This window comes from Xenopus tropicalis, chromosome 5 (genome assembly GCF_000004195.4).
Source record: "Xenopus tropicalis strain Nigerian chromosome 5, UCB_Xtro_10.0, whole genome shotgun sequence".
NCBI lineage: Eukaryota > Metazoa > Chordata > Amphibia > Anura > Pipidae > Xenopus > Xenopus tropicalis.
In genome coordinates this window covers 3,725,130-3,744,451 of record NC_030681.2, presented here as the reverse complement: position 1 = coordinate 3,744,451, position 19,322 = coordinate 3,725,130, and the positions used below count along the sequence as shown (strand labels likewise).

Below are 19,322 nucleotides of genomic sequence, written 5' to 3'. Positions count from 1 at the left end.
AGAGTGGGACAGAGAGAGAAGGAAATAGAGAGGGACAGAGAGAGAAGGAAATAGAGAGGGACAGAGAGAGAAGGAAATAGAGAGGGACAGAGGGAGAAGGAAATAGAGAGGGACAGAGAGAGAAGGAAATAGAGAGGGACAGAGAGAGAAGGAGATAGAGAGGGACAGAGAGAGAAGAAGTTAGAGAGGGACAGAGAGAGAAGAAGATAGAGTGGGACAGAGAGAGAAGGAAATTGAGAGGGACAGAGAGAGAAAGAACGAGAGAGGGACAGAGAGAGAAGGAAATAGAGAGGGACAGAGAGAGAAGGAACTAGAGAGGGACAGAGAGAGAAGAAGATAGAGAGGGACAGAGAGAGAAGAAGATAGAGAGGGACAGAGAGAGGGCAGAGAGAGAAGAAGATAGAGAGGGACAGAGAGAGAAGGAAATAGACAGGGACAGAGAGAGAAGAAGATAGAGAGGGACAGAGAGAGGGCAGAGAGAGAAGAAGATAGAGAGGGACAGAGAGAGAAGGAAATTGAGAGGGACAGAGAGAGAAGGAAATAGAGAGGGACAGAGAGAGAAGGAACTAGAGAGGGACAGAGAGAGAAGGAACTAGAGAGGGACAGAGAGAGAAGGAAATAGAGAGGGACAGAGAGAGAAGGAACTAGAGAGGGACAGAGAGAGAAGGAACTAGAGAGGGACAGAGAGAGAAGGAACTAGAGAGGGACAGAGAGAGAAGGAACTAGAGAGGGACAGAGAGAGAAGGAACTAGAGAGGGACAGAGAGAGAAGGAAATAGAGAGGGACAGAGAGAGAAGGAAATAGAGAGGGACAGAGAGAGAAGGAGATAGAGAGGGACAGAGAGAGAAGGAACTAGAGAGGGACAGAGAGAGAAAGAACTAGAGAGGGACAGAGAGAGAAGGAAATAGAGAGGGACAGAGAGAGAAGGAACTAGAGAGGGACAGAGAGAGAAGGAACTAGAGAGGGACAGAGAGAGAAGGAAATAGAGAGGGACAGAGAGAGAAGGAGATAGAGAGGGACAGAGAGAGAAGGAACTAGAGAGGGACAGAGAGAGAAAGAACTAGAGAGGGACAGAGAGAGAAGGAAATAGAGAGGGACAGAGAGAGAAGGAGATAGAGAGGGACAGAGAGAGAAGGAACTAGAGAGGGACAGAGAGAGAAAGAACTAGAGAGGGACAGAGAGAGAAGAAAATAGAGAGGGACAGAGAGAGAAGGAAATAGAGAGGGACAGAGAGAGAAGGAGATAGACAGGGACAGAGAGAGAAGAAAATAGAGAGGGACAGAGAGAGAAGAAAATAGAGAGGGACAGAGAGAGAAGGAGATAGACAGGGACAGAGAGAGAAGGAAATAGAGAGGGACAGAGAGAGAAGGAAATAGAGAGGGACAGAGAGAGAAGGAACGAGAGAGGGACAGAGAGAGAAGGAAATAGAGAGGGACAGAGAGAGAAGGAAATAGAGAGGGACAGAGAGAGAAGGAACGAGAGAGGGACAGAGAGAGAAGGAAATAGAGAGGGACAGAGAGAGAAGGAAATAGAGAGGGACAGAGAGAGAAGGAACTAGAGAGGGACAGAGAGAGAAGGAACTAGAGAGGGACAGAGAGAGAAGGAAATAGAGAGGGACAGAGAGAGAAGGAGATAGAGAGGGACAGAGAGAGAAGGAACTAGAGAGGGACAGAGAGAGAAGGAAATAGAGAGGGACAGAGAGAGAAGGAGATAGAGAGGGACAGAGAGAGAAGGAACTAGAGAGGGACAGAGAGAGAAAGAACTAGAGAGGGACAGAGAGAGAAGAAAATAGAGAGGGACAGAGAGAGAAGGAAATAGAGAGGGACAGAGAGAGAAGGAGATAGACAGGGACAGAGAGAGAAGAAAATAGAGAGGGACAGAGAGAGAAGAAAATAGAGAGGGACAGAGAGAGAAGGAGATAGAGAGGGACAGAGAGAGAAGAAAATAGAGAGGGACAGAGAGAGAAGAAAATAGAGAGGGACAGAGAGAGAAGGAAATAGAGAGGGACAGAGAGAGAAGGAACTAGAGAGGGACAGAGAGAGAAGGAACGAGAGAGGGACAGAGAGAGAAGGAAATAGAGAGGGACAGAGAGAGAAGGAAATAGAGAGGGACAGAGAGAGAAGGAACGAGAGAGGGACAGAGAGAGAAGGAAATAGAGAGGGACAGAGAGAGAAGGAAATAGAGAGGGACAGAGAGAGAAGGAATGCTCATTGGGGAATTTCCTTGCATCTATAATTACGGTTTTCGGCAACTTCTATAGCAAAACTAGGGGGCGCCGTGGGGCAGCGTTATGGTTGGGTTTATATCCCCTTTAAGAAACCACTGCAAATTTGTAATGAATGTATATTGTAACGTTGCCTAGAATTCTGTTTTCTTTTATTAGGCAAAAAAAATATTCTGGGTCGTCCTTTAAATAAACCCAGATCAGAGTAAAAGGGAAGAGGGAGGTGCGACCATTAAACAACAACAGACGAGAGAGAGAAATAGAGAGAGAAAGGAGAGAAAGAGACAGGTTCTGACACCTCCCGGCAGCCGCGCTATTGATCTCCCATAACTTCCATCTCTGGAACAAATCAGCCAAACAAGCGGCGGCTCCTGTGCAGCTCGGGGCCCCGGAGAGAGAGAGGCACTCAGAGAGCGGGGAGAGGGGTCTCGCACTCAGAGAGCGGGGAGAGGGGTCTCGCACTCACGTCTCTGCCACAACAAGCAAACAAGCGCGTGGAAGGCGCCCGCCATGGGGAAATAAAGCGCTCATCAACGGATCTTCTCAAAGCGCACGCTTCTCCTTCCTCCCGCAGCCCCGGCCGAGGACTAATGAAGTGTCTGAGCTTCACGCAGACGTTCCCATTAATAGACACGAGTGCATCCTGCGCCGTGCATCCAGAAAAGCAACAGGTGTCTGCTTAGAGCAGCGCCGGCTTAATGGGTTCATCTACAGGCGGGTTCCTCGGGTCTTCTGCTGGGGTCAAGGACAAGGTGGGGGGGAGAAGCTGGAGAGGCTGGAAATAAATACGACGCCGGGTCTCGCCTGGGTCTCACTGTGGCTTCTTCTTGGTTTTTTTCCAAGGAAAATAAGATTTTCTGTTTGCCCTGAATGTTCCCCTCCGCGGGAGGCGTCCTTACTTTCATAGGGAGATTATTTGGTGGAACAGATTGAATTTTCTTCATTTAAAGCAAAGAACGGACAGGTTATTGCGAGGCGGACGGTGCCACGCTGGGCAGAGGGGGGGGGGGGGGGCGGAGAGGGACCGAGAGACAGCTATTATTTTCCCAGCACTCCTTTCTGAGGGCTCCGAGCGGCCTCGTCCCTCCTGCCCTTGCGCGGACAAAATCAACATACAATTTACTGTATCAAAAAAGCACCGGGAACCCAACGCAAAATCCACACAAACATAATAATTGCCCTTCCTATACCGTGACCCATATACCAACCATCGAAATATACACAATATGCAATAAAAGCCGCCTTAGAGATGTCATCAGTTATAATCGGAGCTTAGTGATGTCATTTCTTTCACATGATTCACTAAAGCTGTATTATGATAAATAAAGTACCCCCTGTTGTGACATATAAGGAAATTAGAAGTCACCTTGGAGATCCATGACCTGTGTAAAAGCCGGAGGCTGAAGGAACTAGAGAGGGACAGAGTGAGAAGGAACTAGAGAGGGACAGAGAGAGAAGGAGATAGAGAGGGACAGAGAGAGAAGGTACTAGAGAGGGACAGAGAGAGAAGGAGATAGAGAGGGACAGAGAGAGAAGGAACTAGAGAGGGACAGAGAGAGAAGGAGATAGAGAGGGACAGAGAGAGAAGGAACTAGAGAGGGACAGAGAGAGAAGGAGATAGAGAGGGACAGAGAGAGAAGGAACTAGAGAGGGACAGAGAGAGAAGGAGATAGAGAGGGACAGAGAGAGAAGGTACTAGAGAGGGACAGAGAGAGAAGGAGATAGAGAGGGACAGAGAGAGAAGGAACTAGAGAGGGACAGAGAGAGAAGGAGATAGAGAGGGACAGAGAGAGAAGGAACTAGAGAGGGACAGAGAGAGAAGGAGATAGAGAGGGACAGAGAGAGAAGGAACTAGAGAGGGACAGAGAGAGAAGGAGATAGAGAGGGACAGAGAGAGAAGGAGATAGAGAGGGACAGAGAGAGAAGGAACTAGAGAGGGACAGAGAGAGAAGGAAATAGAGAGGGACAGAGAGAAGGAGATAGAGAGGGACAGAGAGAGAAGGAACTAGAGAGGGACAGAGAGAGAAGGAGATAGAGAGGGACAGAGAGAGAAGGAACTAGAGAGGGACAGAGAGAGAAGGAGATAGAGAGGGACAGAGAGAGAAGGAACTAGAGAGGGACAGAGAGAGAAGGAGATAGAGAGGGACAGAGAGAGAAGGAACTAGAGAGGGACAGAGAGAGAAGGAGATAGAGAGGGACAGAGAGAGAAGTAACTAGAGAGGGACAGAGAGAGAAGGAGATAGAGAGGGACAGAGAGAGAAGGTACTAGAGAGGGACAGAGAGAGAAGGAGATAGAGAGGGACAGAGAGAGAAGGAACTAGAGAGGGACAGAGAGAGAAGGAGATAGAGAGGGACAGAGAGAGAAGGAACTAGAGAGGGACAGAGAGAGAAGGAGATAGAGAGGGACAGAGAGAGAAGGAACTAGAGAGGGACAGAGAGAGAAGGAGATAGAGAGGGACAGAGAGAGAAGGAGATAGAGAGGGACAGAGAGAGAAGGAACTAGAGAGGGACAGAGAGAGAAGGAAATAGAGAGGGACAGAGAGAAGGAGATAGAGAGGGACAGAGAGAGAAGGAACTAGAGAGGGACAGAGAGAGAAGGAAATAGAGAGGGACAGAGAGAGAAGGAACTAGAGAGGGACAGAGAGAGAAGGAACTAGAGAGGGACAGAGAGAGAAGGAACTAGAGAGGGACAGAGAGAGAAGGAGATAGAGAGGGACAGAGAGAGAAGGAGATAGAGAGGGACAGAGAGAGAAGGAACTAGAGAGGGACAGAGAGAGAAGGAACTAGAGAGGGACAGAGAGAGAAGGAACTAGAGAGGGACAGAGAGAGAAGGAGATAGAGAGGGACAGAGAGAGAAGGAGATAGAGAGGGACAGAGAGAGAAGGAAATAGAGAGGGACAGAGAGAAGGAGATAGAGAGGGACAGAGAGAGAAGGAAATAGAGAGAGACAGAGAGAGAAAGAACTAGAGAGGGACAGAGAGAGAAGGAACTAGAGAGGGACAGAGAGAGAAGGAGATAGAGAGGGACAGAGAGAGAAGGAACTAGAGAGGGACAGAGAGAGAAGGAAATAGAGAGGGACAGAGAGAAGGAGATAGAGAGGGACAGAGAGAGAAGGAAATAGAGAGGGACAGAGAGAGAAAGAACTAGAGAGGGACAGAGAGAGAAGGAGATAGAGAGGGACAGAGAGAGAAGGAAATAGAGAGGGACAGAGAGAGAAAGAACTAGAGAGGGACAGAGAGAGAAGGAGATAGAGAGGGACAGAGAGAGAAGGAACTAGAGAGGGACAGAGAGAGAAGGAAATAGAGAGGGACAGAGAGAGACAGAGAGAGAAGGAACTAGAGAGGGACAGAGAGAGAAGGAAATAGAGAGGGACAGAGAGAGAAAGAACTAGAGAGGGACAGAGAGAGAAGGAGATAGAGAGGGACAGAGAGAGAAGGAACTAGAGAGGGACAGAGAGAGAAGGAAATAGAGAGGGACAGAGAGAGACAGAGAGAGAAGGAACTAGAGAGGGACAGAGAGAGAAGGAACTAGAGAGGGACAGAGAGAGAAGGAACTAGAGAGGGACAGAGAGAGAAGGAAATAGAGAGGGACAGAGAGAGAAGGAACTAGAGAGGGACAGAGAGAGAAGGAAATAGAGAGGGACAGAGAGAGAAGGAACTAGAGAGGGACAGAGAGAGAAGGAGATAGAGAGGGACAGAGAGAGAAGGAAATAGAGAGGGACAGAGAGAGAAGGAGATAGAGAGGGACAGAGAGAGAAGGAAATAGAGAGGGACAGAGAGAGAAAGAACTAGAGAGGGACAGAGAGAGAAGGAACTAGAGAGGGACAGAGAGAAGGAGATAGAGAGGGACAGAGAGAGAAGGAAATAGAGAGGGACAGAGAGAGAAGGAAATAGACAGGGACAGAGAGAGAAGGAGATAGAGAGGGACAGAGAGAGAAGGAGATAGAGAGGGACAGAGAGAGAAGGAAATAGAGAGGGACAGAGAGAAGGAGATAGAGAGGGACAGAGAGAGAAGGAAATAGAGAGGGACAGAGAGAGAAAGAACTAGAGAGGGACAGAGAGAGAAGGAGATAGAGAGGGACAGAGAGAGAAGGAACTAGAGAGGGACAGAGAGAGAAGGAAATAGAGAGGGACAGAGAGAGAAAGAACTAGAGAGGGACAGAGAGAAAAGGAACTAGAGAGGGACAGAGAGAGAAGGAACTAGAGAGGGACAGAGAGAGAAGGAAATAGAGAGGGACAGAGAGAGAAGGAACTAGAGAGGGACAGAGAGAGAAGGAAATAGAGAGGGACAGAGAGAGAAGGAACTAGAGAGGGACAGAGAGAGAAGGAAATAGAGAGGGACAGAGAGAGAAAGAACTAGAGAGGGACAGAGAGAGAAGGAACTAGAGAGGGACAGAGAGAAGGAGATAGAGAGGGACAGAGAGAGAAGGAAATAGAGAGGGACAGAGAGAGAAGGAAATAGACAGGGACAGAGAGAGAAGGAAACAGAGAGGGACAGAGAGAGAAGGAAATAGAGAGGGACAGAGAGAGAAGGAAATAGAGAGGGACAGAGAGAGAAGGAACTAGAGAGGGACAGAGAGAGAAGGAAATAGAGAGGGACAGAGAGAGAAGGAACTAGAGAGGGACAGAGAAGGTTAGGAGTTACAAATAAGTAGTTTAGGGTTACAAATACGTTTTGGGTTAGGAGCAGGGTTAGGGTTATGAGTAATATGAGGATATTAGAAGTCACCTTGGAGTTCCATGACCTGTATATAAGCCGAAGGCCTCATGGTTTTATACAGGTCATGGAACTCTGAGGTGACTTCTAATATCCTCATAATTCACAGCAGGGGGTACTTTATTATATAAAATCAGTATATATATAATTTTATGTTAAGTAACCAGTCACTTCTTATAGCAAGGGGGCCATAATGTGCGCACTACATACCCCAGAACAACATATACTGTACAAATAACCAATAGACTACGCTTACTCACACTGAACATTCAGCTGTACCGTGGCTTCCCGGGGTCGGATGTTAAAGCCGTTGTATCGTGCCGTTTGGCACTTGTATGTCCCACTCATTTCTCGGGTCACGTTCTCCAGTCTTAATTTCCCATCATAGGTCTCCGCTATCATTTCTCCAGTGGGCAATGGTCCCTCTTTGTCCACCCGTGTCCAAAGGATGGGTGGCTTGGGCTTTCCCCGTGCGTCACACTGCAGCTCTGCTCTCGAGCCTTCCCGGACTGTAATGATGGATTGTCCCGTGGGCACTGTCAGTGTTGGGGGCACTGCAAGAGAATAGAACGGTCATTGCTTACAGGTGATTTCATCTCCACTAGGTAAGGAGTAGGGTTAGGGTTAGAGTAAGTTTAGGGTAAGGAGTAGGGTTAGGGTTAGAGTAAGTTTAGGGTAAGGAGTAGGGTTAGAGTAAGTTTAGGGTAAGGAGTAGGGTTAGGGTTAGAGTAAGTTTAGGGTAAGGAGTAGGGTTAGGGTTAGAGTAAGTTTAGGGTAAGGAGTAGGGTTAGGGTTAGAGTAAGTTTAGGGTAAGGAGTAGGGTTAGGGTTAGAGTAAGTTTAGGGTAAGGAGTAGGGTTAGAGTAAGTTTAGGGTAAGGAGTAGGGTTAGGGTTAGAGTAAGTTTAGTGTAAGGAGTAGGGTTAGGGTTAGAGTAAGTTTAGGGTAAGGAGTAGGGTTAGAGTAAGTTTAGGGTAAGGAGTAGGGTTAGGGTTAGAGTAAGTTTAGGGTAAGGAGTAGAGTTAGGGTTAGAGTAAGTTTAGGGTAAGGAGTAGGGTTAGGGTTAGAGTAAGTTTAGGGTAAGGAGTAGGGTTAGGGTTAGAGTAAGTTTAGGGTAAGGAGTAGGGTTAGGGTTAGAGTAAGTTTAGGGTAAGGAGTAGGGTTAGGGTTAGAGTAAGTTTAGGGTAAGGAGTAGGGTTAGGGTTAGAGTAAGTTTAGGGTAAGGAGTAGGGTTAGGGTTAGAGTAAGTTTAGGGTAAGGAGTAGGGTTAGGGTTAGAGTAAGTTTAGGGTAAGGAGTAGGGTTAGGGTTAGAGTAAGTTTAGGGTAAGGAGTAGGGTTAGGGTTAGAGTAAGTTTAGGGTAAGGAGTAGAGTTAGGGTTAGAGTAAGTTTAGGGTTATGAGTAGGGTAAAGGTGGCCTTAAACGCACCAATATTATTGTACAGAACAACATTTCATACGATAATTGGTGAATGTATGGTGGGAGACAAGGTGACCGATACCAGTAAATCAGACGGGGTAAGAACTCCGGTGTTTTAACCTGCATATCTGACAATTCTGCTCTTAACGTTAGTAGAGTGAATGAACAATCTTTAGTACGACCAATGGTTGTGGGAAAAATAGTAATTGTAGGGTGTATAGCCAACTTTAGGGTTATGAGTAAGTTTAGGGGTAGGGTTAGTGTAAGTTAAAGATTAGCAATAGGGTTAGGGTTATAAGGTAATTTAGGGTTAGGGTTATGAGTAAGTTTATGGTAAGGAATAAGGTTAGGATTATGAGTAATTTTAGGGTTAACAGTAGGGTCACAAGTAAAATTAGAGTAAGGCATTGGGTTAGGGTTATGAGTAAGTTTACTGTTATTTGTAAGTTTAAGGTTAGGAGTAGGGTTAGAGTTATGAGTAAGTTTAGGGTTAGGAGAAAGTTTAGGGCTAGGGGTAGTGTTAAGAGTAAGTTAAAGATTAGCAGTAGGGTTAGAGTTATAAGTAAATTTAGGGTTATGATTAGGTTTATGGTAAGGAATAAGGTTAGGGTTATGAGTAAGTTTAGGGTTAGCAGTATGGTTAGGTTCACAAGTAAATTTAGAGTAAGACATAGGGTTAGGGGTATTTGTAAGTTTAGGGTTAGGAGTAGGGTTGCGGTTACAAGTAAATTTACGGTTAGGAGTAGGGTTAGGGTTATGAGTTAGTTTAGAGTTAGGAGTAGGGTTGCGGTTACAAGTAAATTTACGGTTAGGAGTAGGGTTAGGGTTATGAGTTAGTTTAGAGTTAGGAGTAGGGTTGCGGTTACAAGTAAATTTACAGTTAGGAGTAGGGTTAGGGTTATGAGTTAGTTTAGAGTTAGGAGTAGGGTTGCGGTTACAAGTAAATTTACGGTTAGGAGTAGGGTTAGGGTTATGAGTTAGTTTAGAGTTAGGAGTAGGGTTGCGGTTACAAGTAAATTTACAGTTAGGAGTAGGGTTAGGGTTATGAGTTAGTTTAGAGTTAGGAGTAGGGTTAAGGTTACAAGTAAATTTACAGTTAGGAGTAGGGTTAGGTGTCACACAACGTATGACGTATGAGCCGCTAGCACAATCAGGGAAATACCACACGTGCCACAGGGGTTGTTTCACAGGGGTTTATTACAACCAAACGTAGATAAACAGGGAAAGGGCAATACGCATGGAAGGTCCACAAGTCCCAATCACATCAATCCTCCTACAGGGAGTCTTCAGGGCAACCCCCCTCTGCACAGTCTCCAGGGAACAAAGGCAGGGTCTCCCAGCCCAACCCCCAATACACAAAGGTGTCCCACCCAGACAGTCACAATTACCTGGGTAGCCTCCCCAGGCAGTTCCAATGGGAATAAACACAGTTCCTTTTTGGGTAGTTCCACAGAAACACACTACCTTGGTTCCAGGGCAAACAGTCCTTCCGCAGGGGTTAGGGTAATCCAGTTGGAGGGAATCTTCCTGCCTGAGCTAGGGTGGATCCCAAGGAACCGCAGGGGAGGGTGTCCTGCCGTAGCGAGGTTACACCCAGATGAACAAAAAGCTCCTTCTCCACCCACAACCTCTGGGTTTTCTACCCTGCTGCTGGTACCTCCCCTCTTTTCCACACCCCCTAGGATTGATTGGTTAGGAGGCTGACCCTGCTTCTGCTTAACCCAACTCTAGCAGCTCCAATTGGCAGGGTCCCCTGCAGCATCATTAGGGGAGGGGTTTAACCTAGGAGGGACTTGCCCAGCTCCTCTGGAGGGGACTTCTGGGAGCTTCTTTGTTTAAAACCCTTTCGGCGGGAAAACAGAACAATGGGCTGCCACCATCTTGGCTAGATCATGCACTGGCTAAACATGGGGCCAGTATAAGGGTTTTTTTGGTCACATTAGGGTTATGAGTTAGCTTAGGGTTAGGAGTAGGGTTAGGGTTATGAGTAAGTTTAGGGTTAGGAGTAGGGTTAGGCTTAGAAGTAGGGTAAGGGTTAAGTAGGGACATTCATTAAAAACAAAAGATGACTTGAAAGCCAACACCACAGACACAGTGAGGAACGCCGGCATGAGAATAATCCCAACATAATGAAATCTGAATCTCACTGAAACATCTGTTGTACTGACTGGTAATAGGGTAACGGTTCCTGCCCAAAAACCAATAGGAAGAAGGTGCCATTCCAAATGGAAATGAAAAGGAAGACACTTGTTGCCAAATGTAACTGGGGAAAGGGAAACATACAGGTATAACCAGAAGGGTAATAGGGAATGTGCCTGGCTGTGATGGAAGTTGCCCCTACTGCTGTGCGGGTGTAAATACAAGGGGGTTATTAGATTAATAATAATACGCGTGGGACTTGCCATTGGAGTCAATAGAAAACAACCTTCTGAGATGTTCAGGCTGAGGAGGTTCCCCAAATAGAGGCCTACACAGTTGTAAGTTCTCCAGTGGAAAGTCCTCTATTAATTTATCCAAATGTGTCCTCCACCCCTTAACCTTCTATCACAAATCAAATAAATACCTCCGCCCCCACCCTTTGCACCAATCACCCCCAGGGAACCCAGTCTGCTGCTGAAACACAAGGTGGCATGGCTGGTTCCTTCGTCTACTTAGTTGGTCAATATTATGTGTGATGTTATTATATTTGTAGGTGCATAATCGGTGGGCCTAGGGGTAGAGAGGGTCCACAGCGAGGGGGACGTTTTTCATTGCAGCACACAGATGGGCACCTACAATGATTTTGTGGTGGAACTTCTTATAGCACTGAATATTCCAGTTATATTTGGCAACTGTTTTGTTTATACACAGCTCACAGAGGCACTGCCTGTTGTTTTATGGACTATAATTTGTACCTACTCGGTGTTAATTGCTCGGATGAAAATTAATTGGGCATTTTAATGGCACAGGAAGAGACATTTTTAAACAGAGCCGCGATGAGGCGGCTTTTGTACGTAAGCCTACCATACGAGCCAACTGTAACTCACTGCTAACAACGCAGGGTGCCGAGCAACACTAAGCCCTAATGGCACCTGTTGGGAAAAATATTTGAATTGCAAATGGGGGGAAATAGCTAAAAATTACATGTTTTCAGTACCCCCAGGGCATAAACGCTATTCAAAAAGAACTCATCACGTAAGTTGGATGTCATTTCCCAGGACATTTTATCTACGTCCCAACCTGACTATGAAGATTTTCATTCATCCAGGTCATGATATATCTAGTATAAGTAAATCTAGAGCAACTACTCATCTGAGCAGCTTCTAGGTCATGATATATCTAGTACAAGTAAATCTAGAGCAACTAGACTTGCTAAGTAATCATCGAAGACGTTTGCTACTCATCCGAGCAGCTTCTAGGTCATGATATATCTAGTACAAGTAAATCTAGAGCAACTAGACTTGCTAAGTAATCATCGAAGACGTTTCGCTACTCATCCGAGCAGCTTCTAGGTCATGATATATCTAGTACAAGTAAATCTAGAGCAACTGGGCTTGCTAAGTAATCATTGAAGACGTTTCGCTACTCATCCGAGCAGCTTCTAGGTCATGATATATCTAGTATAAGTAAATCTAGAGCAACTAGACTTGCTAAGTAATCATCGAAGACGTTTCGCTACTCATCCGAGCAGCTTCTAGGTCATGATATATCTAGTATAAGTAAATCTAGAGCAACTGGGCTTGCTAAGTAATCATTGAAGACGTTTCGCTACTCATCCGAGCAGCTTCTAGGTCATGATATATCTAGTATAAGTAAATCTAGAGCAACTAGACTTGCTAAGTAATCATCGAAGACGTTTCGCTACTCATCCGAGCAGCTTCTAGGTCATGATATATCTAGTATAAGTAAATCTAGAGCAACTGGGCTTGCTAAGTAATCATTGAAGACGTTTCGCTACTCATCCGAGCAGCTTCTAGGTCATGATATATCTAGTATGAGTAAATCTAGAGCAACTGGGCTTGCTAAGTAATCATTGAAGACGTTTCTCTACTCATCCGAGCAGCTTCTAGGTCATGATATATCTAGTATGAGTAAATCTAGAGCAACTGGGCTTGCTAAGTAATCATCGAAGACGTTTCACTACTCATCCGAGCAGCTTCTAGGTCATGATATATCTAGTATAAGTAAATCTAGAGCAACTGGGCTTGCTAGGTAATCATTGAAGACGTTTCGCTACTCATCCGAGCAGCCTCTAGGTCATGATATATCTAGTATAAGTAAATCTAGAGAAACTGTGCTTGCTAAGTAATCATTGAAGACGTTTCGCAACTCATCCGAGCAGCTTCTAGGTCATGATATATCTAGTATGAGTAAATCTAGAGCAACTGGGCTTGCTAAGTAATCATTGAAGACGTTTCGCTACTCATCCGAGCAGCTTCTAGGTCATGATATAACTAGTATGAGTAAATCTAGAGCAACCCTGGGGCCCCACACAGAGTGATACCCTTCCAGTAAAGATTGCCTCACCTGTTTCAGCAGATATATTGACCTCAATGCTGAGTTCTGGGGTTGGTGTTCCTGGAAATGAGGCCACGCACATGTAGGTGCCATAGTCACTGAACCGCAAGTCAAAGAAATCCAGGCTACTGGTGTCCGGAGGAAGATCTGGGTCATTTCTACTGATCTCCAGTCGCCGTCTAGAGTGCACTACCGTCCGTTGGTTCTTGAACCAAGAGTACACAACTTTCTCCTGTGGAACGGCGTCTACGTGGCACGAGAGCTTCAGATCCCGACCCAACTGGATGTTCTCGCTCTCCTTGTTGACATCGGGAGTGATTTGAAATGTGGCATTTTTCATGGCTGTTCCAAAGCAAAGAATACGTGGAATTTAGTGACATTGATACATTTGTGACTCTTCATGGATCTTCACTAATGAACTTGATCAAAAAAATAGTTCTATAATAGCAGTTTTTTAGTCATGTATTAGGGCACAGGTTCTTGAACTGTAGGGCTGACCGTAATGATAACATAGAACCAAGCCTGAAATGTGTGATTTAGTCAAAAGGAAGGACGTCAATAATAAAAACATATAAATAGATATCAATTTTCTGAAATTTCTTCTAGTGAAAACTGGTTAGAGAAGGGTTACACCAAATAACTATCACCAGAAATATCTTTATACGGGTATCGGACCCTTTATCCAGAAAACTCCGAATTACGGAAAGCCCATCTCCCATAGACTCCATTTTAATCAAATAATTCAGAATTTTAAAACTGATTTCCTTTTTCTCTGTAATAATAAAACAGTACCTGTACTTGATCCCAACTAAGATATAATTACCCCTTATTGGAGCAGAACAGCCCTATTGGGTTTATTTAATGGTTAAATGATTCCCTTTTCTCTGTAATAATAAAACAGTACCTGTACTTGATCCCAACTAAGATATAATTACCCCTTATTGGAGCAGAACAGCCCTATTGGGTTTATTTAATGGTTAAATGATTCCCTTTTCTCTGTAATAATAAAACAGTACCTGTACTTGATCCCAACTAAGATATAATTACCCCTTATTGGGGCAGAACAGCCCTATTGGGTTTATTTAATGGTTAAATGATTCCCTTTTCTCTGTAATAATAAAACAGTACCTGTACTTGATCCCAACTAAGATATAATTACCCCTTATTGGGGGCAGAACAGCCCTATTGGGTTTATTTCATGGTTAAATGATTCCCTTTTCTCTGTAATAATAAAACAGTACCTGTACTTGATCCCAACTAAGATATAATTACCCCTTATTGGGTGCAGAACAGCCCTATTGGGTTTATTTCATGGTTAAATGATTCCCTTTTCTCTGTAATAATAAAACAGTACCTGTACTTGATCCCAACTAAGATATAATTACCCCTTATTGGGGCAGAACAGCCCTATTGGGTTTATTTAATGGTTAAATGATTCCCTTTTCTCTGTAATAATAAAACAGTACCTGTACTTGATCCCAACTAAGCTATAATTACCCCTTATTGGGGCAGAACAGCCCTATTGGGTTTATTTAATGGTTAAATGATTCCCTTTTCTCTGTAATAATAAAACAGTACCTGTACTTGATCCCAACTAAGATATAATTACCCCTTATTGGGGCAGAACAGCCATATTGGGTTTATTTAATGGTTAAATGATTCCCTTTTCTCTGTAATAATAAAACAGTACCTGTACTTGATCCCAACTAAGATATAATTACCCCTTATTGGGGCAGAACAGCCCTATTGGGTTTATTTAATGGTTAAATGATTCCCTTTTCTCTGTAATAATAAAACAGTACCTGTACTTGATCCCAACTAAGATATAATTACCCCTTATTGGGGGCAGAACAGCCTAGAGCTGGGCGGTATGACCAAAAATTTATATCACGGTATTTTTCAAAATTTTATCGGTATCACGGTATTTGACGGTATTTTTTTTTCCCCATGCATGATTAGGTGACCACCCCAAACACCCCCCCCAACCCCAAACACCCCCCCATCCGCACTCCCCACCCCAAACACCCCCCCATCCCCTTCACATAAATATAAATGACTTGCCAGGCAGCCGCAGGCACCCCCGACAGCTCACATTGGTATGCGTCCTAGCGACGGCGCTTTTGTAGAGCCTCCTGGCAATTTTTCTTACTATTTCCGGGTTGCGCACGTAACGTCAGCACGCACAACCCGGAAATAGTATGAAAAATTGCCAGGAGGCGCGCACACCGGTATGCCGGTAAGTTAAAAATTTATATAATTTTTTTTTAAAAAAACGGTGTTCGGTTTATACCGGTATACCGCCCAGCACTAGAACAGTCCTATTGGGTTTAATTAATGTTTTATTGATTTTTTAGTAGACTTAAGGTATGGAGATCTGAATTACGGAAAGACCCCTTATCCAGAATACCCTTGGTCCCGAGCATTCTGGATAATGGGTCCTATACCTGTATTACAAACGATAATAGACTAGGTGTAGGGAATGTAAGTTGATATTCCCTAAATGCATATGCCCTGTTGGACAGATGTTCTCTTATTGGGGGTGTCATGGGAAAAGGCAAGGGGAACCCATAATTCTGTCTCTTTAGCCTGCAGAGTAGGATGTACAGTAGGGGGGAGCCTGAGAGCAAATCACAAGTAATGGTGCCCTTCCTGGAGAGCAGCAGTAGATACCCCCATTTTTTAAGACTTATAGGTAGGTGCGACTGTTGAGGAATAGTAACTACACTAAATGGACTCTGGGCATTTACTTGCCCCTTAACCTCTTACCTGCTTGTTATGTGCTCAATTAGCCAACTAGAGTCAATTACAGCAATTGGAAGGTTTACTGGCCTGATAAGGGACATACATCTCACTAAGAGGTTGACTGTCTTCTTCGCAGGATTCCCCACGTTGTTGGTGGCCGTACAGTTGTAGTAACCGGAATTCTCAGGACGAACGTTCCATATGGTGAGGTTCCCCCCCTTGGAGGGCACGACGTTTTGGTTGTGTGACCAGACGACCTTAGGGGGTGGATCTCCTCCCGTGAGCAAGCACTGAATGGTCACATTATCTCCAGGGTTCACCACCAACGTCTCGTTGACGGACAACCTGAGCGCAGGCGGAGCTGGAGGAGGAGCATAGAGAAAGGCCTTTGTTACCTCTACATCATTGTGTCAGTGGAATTAGGAACCAAAACACGATACGTTCATCACTCAACTACATTCGCCATTCATGTTATTCTTACATTGATGTATATGCAGTGCGCTATAAGCAAAGTTATGTTGATTTGTATCTTCAGCCCCTCAGCAATATTGGTGAACAAAATATAGAATCAGATCTCAGCTCCATACACTGTTTGACACTCCATGCCACCCCCAGCAACTTGGTTAAGGTGGCCATACACCCTACGATAACAAACTTTCCCAAGATCATTGGTCATAGGAAAGTTTGTTCATCCACTAACGTTAAGAGCTGAATGGTCAGATACACAGGTAAAAACAAAGGAATTCTTACCCCTATCTGATCATTCAGCATTAATGTTATGATGGTTGGGGACGTTCAAAGACGCCCAATGAAAATTTTCAGTCCTGTCTAATTGATGAGATGACCAATATCCAAGACTTTTACCAATATTGGTCGCCTTGTCTCCCTCCATACACACTGATTATTATTTTATACAATAATATTGGTGCATGTATGGCCACCTTTAGAAGGTGATTTAGGTGTTGGGGTTCAAAGCACAAGGAGAATTCTTGAATAAGGTTTAAGGTGGCCATACACCTTCAGATCCGCTCACTTGGCGATGTAGCCAAGCGAGCAGATCTTCTCCTGATATCCCCCCGGGCGATATCGGGCGAATCCAGGCTAATTCTGTGCCAAACGATTGAACTAGAGTGACGGGTATAAGCGAAGTCGGATCGGGGACCACATCAACGAGCCGATGCAATCCCCGATCCGACTAAATTTTTTAACCTGCCCAATCGATAGCTGCCCGATTTCAGGCCAGATATTGGTCTGGCAGGCCCATCACCCTACACGGGCCAATTAGCTTGGTCTAAGGGACCCATATCAGCAGCTAGAATCGGCCCGTGTATGGCCACCTTCAGTCTACTACTATTTCAGCCTGTACAGCAGTAACTCTCTCTCAACAAGAAGGATAGAGAATGTAAATGTTTGTATGAAGACGTAAGGACGTGTGCGTCAAAATAATGTTGGGGAAAGTCATGAATGAATGAGCAACAGATAAACGAATGAATGAAACAATCCTAGGTCCATAACCCAGAAGATCTTTCTTTCACTTGGTCATTATGCCTCTAAGATTAGGGGAAAGAGAGCTGCAGTTCACTACAACCAGTAGGAGTAATTCCAAAAACTGACTCTCCAATCCCTGGGCAGACTCAAAGCCAAATAATTGGTCTCTGCTTAGATCTATTCTATCATTGGTCAAGACTTTCTTCACTATGTCACTACGTAATTCAATAGCAGCCATTTTTTTTGGGGGGGGGGGGGATATAAACAAGATTATTACAGATACATAGTTTTAGCTTATTCTTTAGAAATAATGCCCAGACAGTAGTGATGAGCGAATCTGTCCCGTTTCATTTCGCCATAAAATTTGCGAAATGGCAAGAAAATTCAGGAAAGGCGAAAAATTCGCGAAACGCATTTGTCGTGCAATTTTTTTTGTCACCCCCGAAGTTTCACAAAACAATGGCAAAATGCAAAAATTCACTGCGAATCTATGCCTACCGAAAGAATTCGCTCATCACTACCAGACAGTAGTTCCGAGAAGTTGGCGAGCCATAGGTTCCTGCACCCCTCGGCAATACAATTATATTGACCTCTAATAAAAAGCAGTTTCCTCCTACAGCATTTCATCCATATTATGATTTTATTTTATAAGGGGAACTAAACCCTGCGGCACAGCGCGGCTCAACCAAACGTTACTCAGCTGTTGCCGGACTACAAATCCCAGAATAATGTAACATATAATGAAGGGTGAGGCATGCTGGGAGCTGTAGTCCAGCAACATCAGGGCTGTATTCTTAAAGCAATATTGCCCAATAAAACTGCATTAAAATGCAAGAAATCCCCCAATGAGAATCCCAGCTGATGTGAGTAAATCCGGCTCCCTGTTCTCTGTTCCTGCAATTGGAGTTGGGAGCAATAAGCACAGTTTCCCAGCACTGAACAAGTCTGTCCCTTTATCCCCATGTCTGATTCCTGTGCCATATAATGACGGGAAAATGCCATCATTATCTCTATATGTAAGGTACCAGCAAGGGGCCTGACACAGGGAATCAGCATTCTCATTGGTCACTTCTCTTGCACTTATAATCACATGTTGCTCAGTAGAAGGCTCATTGGGGAATTTCCTTGCATCTAGAATTACGTTTTTCTGCAACTTCTATAGCAACACTAGGGGGCGCCGTGGGGCAGCGTTATGGGTGGGTTTACATCCAATGATTAGTGATTTAATATTAGTGCTTAGTTCACTTTTTATGGAAACCAAACAAATGTTATTGTTTTCACATATTATCAGTTTCTGTTATAAAACAATGCTCTTCAGTTCGGGACTCCTGTCATCTGTTATGGCAGCTCGGCGTCGCGCTGAAGTTAATTGGAGGTTCAGCAGGTAGAAACTTTAGAGGACTATTGACAGGTTACACGGCAGATTTTAATTATCTTTGTTGCTTCCAATCATTTATTATCTCAAGTATTTCTGCTTTTAATTTAATCCCGCCATGCAAAGCAGTACAGCCAATTAACCACGACTGCCAAAGGATATAATGTCAGACTTGGAGAAGGGTTTGTGAAGGAACTCGACAGCTCGGTTTCACCTTATGGAAAAATATATTCTAATTATGATTTTAATCTACAGTTAATGAAAGATTTCACCTTGGCATTCCGAGCCATCTAAACGGTGGAATTTACAATTATATTGACAAACACCGCCGTCGCGATAACGCCGTCCGCGGCTGCGAATGCAATTAGAAAAAAATTTTAAATTTGGCTCTAATTAGGGATTTCATTTCAGTTTCTAATTGGTTTTTGTCTGAAGAACACAAGTTTTTTCTAATAAACGGCTCATAAATGGGATTTGGGGCGAAAAAGAAACGAGGCCACGAAGTTCTACAAAGTGACGGAAATACTGAGAACTATCTGATCGCTCCGCCAGTCAGTGGGGAATATCAACTGGGTATTATTCATTTCTCATATCGGAGAGTGCTAAAATGTAAATATTCATTCACTTTCTAATTGTTATAGTCCGTTATTGATATGAACTTCAATACATAATGGATTAATACATTAGAAATGAAGTTACCTCTTATTGGGGGCAGAACAGCCCTATTGGGTTTATTTAATGGTTAAATTATTCCCTTTTCTCTGTAATAATAAAACAGTACCTGTACTTGATCCCAACTAAGATATAATTACCCCTTATTGGGGGCAGAACAGCCCTATTGGGTTTATTTAATGGTTAAATGA

The 19,322-nt window shown here is 44.3% G+C and overlaps 1 protein-coding gene across 2 annotated transcripts in view; it reads right to left on the bottom strand.

Moving 5' to 3' along the window:
- mdga1 (MAM domain containing glycosylphosphatidylinositol anchor 1) overlaps positions 1–19,322 on the bottom strand; it is a 188,395-nt gene that overhangs the window by 52,301 nt on the left and 116,772 nt on the right. For both annotated transcript variants that reach the window (XM_031902282.1, XM_031902283.1), the window contains 3 exons: positions 15,700–15,957; positions 12,864–13,196; positions 7,201–7,494 (listed from right to left, as the gene is read on the bottom strand). In XM_031902282.1, the coding sequence (XP_031758142.1) occupies positions 7,201–7,494; positions 12,864–13,196; positions 15,700–15,957 (885 nt within the window). The remainder of the gene's footprint in view (positions 1–7,200; positions 7,495–12,863; positions 13,197–15,699; positions 15,958–19,322) is intronic.